General features: G+C 47.6%; 2 protein-coding genes across 2 annotated transcripts; both read right to left on the bottom strand.

Moving 5' to 3' along the window:
* Positions 1-78: 78 nt before the first annotated feature.
* LOC131214627 (retinol-binding protein pinta-like) lies at positions 79-741 on the bottom strand (the record flags this gene model as incomplete). The annotated part of the gene is made up of 2 exons (XM_058208968.1): positions 268-741; positions 79-192 (listed from the first exon to the last, which is right to left on the bottom strand). Coding segments are annotated over exons 1-2 (588 nt in total), but the record flags the coding sequence as incomplete, so codon positions are not given.
* A 439-nt stretch (positions 742-1,180) lies between these two features.
* On the bottom strand, positions 1,181-2,233 carry LOC131214626 (alpha-tocopherol transfer protein-like; the record flags this gene model as incomplete). Its single annotated transcript, XM_058208967.1, has 3 exons — positions 1,181-1,660; positions 1,722-1,922; positions 1,979-2,233. Coding segments are annotated over 3 exons (714 nt in total), but the record flags the coding sequence as incomplete, so codon positions are not given.
* Positions 2,234-2,236: the final 3 nt, after the last annotated feature.

Genomic DNA, 2,236 nt, shown 5'->3' with positions numbered 1-2,236 from the left:
TCAGCTACGAAGAAAAACGTACGATGTACTGCTGTGCGTTGTGGCGATGAACAAAACCTAGAACAACCCTCTCATTACCTCGCCCGCTAGCAAAATATCGATCACCATGGAAGTTGTAGCCTCCTTCACGAATGAGGGACTAAAATGTAGAAAATGAGCCATCGTCGTGTTGGCCAGGTCCATGATTCCCATCTACAAAACAAATCGACAGTGATGTTGCTGAATATGAATACAGTGAGACTTGGAAGTTCTGAATCATTTTGATACCTGTCCAGCTACGATCAGATTATCGTCCTCCTTCATCATAATATCGACCACCATAGTGTTGTACTTGAACACCTCTTCAATCGTGTATTTACTAGGGTCGTATACTCCGGGTCGAACAAGAATGATTCTCGGGCCATCCGGGGTTGCTGTGTTCGGTAGCGGTATCAGAGAACCCAACTCAATCAGCTCTTTGATCTTGGCCTCCTCAGGATCCCGATTGAGCATAAGTTCCGGCATGGACGTTCGGACCGAGTAGTACATATCAAGCTTCTCTTTCGCCCTCTCAAGGCTGTGCTTCGAGCCACGCAAGAACATCATCAGGAACTGATCGTCCGTTCGTGCCTTGATGTGTGGGCATTGCGACAGCCACACCCGGAGGGCGTCCAGATCTTCATCCAGCCGTTCCGGTTTCTCAAACAGCTCTTCGGCAGCTTTCTTTGTCAACTCGGCAGACAGGGGCCTAATTTTCGGCATTATCGGTTAAATTTGGTGAACTACCTGGAAGAGATAGTGTGAACCGGTAGATTAGTAAACTTTTTCATGAAAAGATCACAATCGGTTTTAAAAGGTTACACCGAGTATGGGATCTTCTAGAGCAGGTTAATGCTATGTCCTTTTTAATGTAAATTGTCACTAAATAGGAGATGCGTGATAAGCGCTTTGTTATCTTAACGTTTCACTATTTCGCTCTCGCTTTTCCGATCTGTTTCAATATTCCAAATAGCGAGTTGGTAAGCGTCCACCCTGCGGTATGGTGGCTCCCGTAAAACGCTTGACGCTTGACTGGCTTGCGATGTCTCTCATCGATTCGAATCAGTTGTTATCGATCCGTTTTAGTTTTTATGCGATTAAATTATTGAGCTTTTGGTGCTTCGATAAGATAAACCCGTGCCTTTTTACTGTTTTCTTGCATTAGGATGTTTATTTTGTCATTTCGCTTGACATTTGGCAATGTTCAATCAGTGTCTGTAGCGGTTCGATTGTGAAACGGCGGATTTGATTAAATTTATGGCTGGCGCTTCACCAGGATAGCCAATCAAAAATGCTATCCAACGGTTCTTTTGCTCAGGCAGCAAAACATAACTGAGCACAGTTCCTCCTGGTTCCATGATTGAAGCCACACCAGGTGCTCAGCTCAATCCACTTCGAGCTTCCGGAAGGAACCCTCCAATCCGAACAGTGTCTCTGCATTCTTCGGCCGACCTGGTCGCTTCTTCTCATCCGTACCATACTGCTCTTCCTCCTGGAAGTACTGTTTGTAGCTTAGCACCTTCTTAGCCCATGCATTCACAAGATCCTGGATTGGGCCCGCTTCACCGCCGTACTCAGCTGGCAGCATGCTCTTCGGTATGTGCTCGTACAGTGAATCCAGGTTGCTCCCGTGGACGTGTAGCTAGAATTCAAGGCAAAAATATCAGACTCCAGGAGATCTGGACTTCGGTCCCGAAACTCACCCGAGAGCGGTTCTTTTCATTGAGGAAGTTCTTGAACATGTTGTAAACCAACTCGAACCCGCTCGGCGTGTTGACGTAGTGGAAGCCCTTCTGACGCAACGGAGACCCTTCCTGGCTCCACATGGTCATCTTCTTCACGAAAGAGGGATTGAACTGCAGGAAGTGGGCCATGCCAGTGTTGGCAAGATCCAGGATTCCCATCTACGAGAAAGAAACGCTGTGCATAAGATCAAAACCTAGAGTAACCCTCCCATTACCTGTCCCGCTACGATCAGATTATCGTCCTCCCTCATCATAATATCGGCCATCATGCTGTTGTACTTGAATATCTCCTGAATAGTGTAACGGCTCGGGTCATACACCCCGGGGCGTATAAGTATGATTCTCGGCCCATCTGGGGTGACCGTGTTCGGTAGCGGTAAGGCTGATCCCAACTCGATCAGCTCCCTAATCTTGGCTTCCTCGGGATCACGATTGCGCATCAGTTCCGGCAGGGCCGTGCGGACCGAATAGTA

Source organism: Anopheles bellator, unplaced genomic scaffold (assembly GCF_943735745.2).
Source record: "Anopheles bellator unplaced genomic scaffold, idAnoBellAS_SP24_06.2 scaffold01643_ctg1, whole genome shotgun sequence".
In the NCBI taxonomy this organism is placed as follows: domain Eukaryota; kingdom Metazoa; phylum Arthropoda; class Insecta; order Diptera; family Culicidae; genus Anopheles; species Anopheles bellator.
This window is presented reverse-complemented; position numbering and strand designations above follow the sequence as displayed.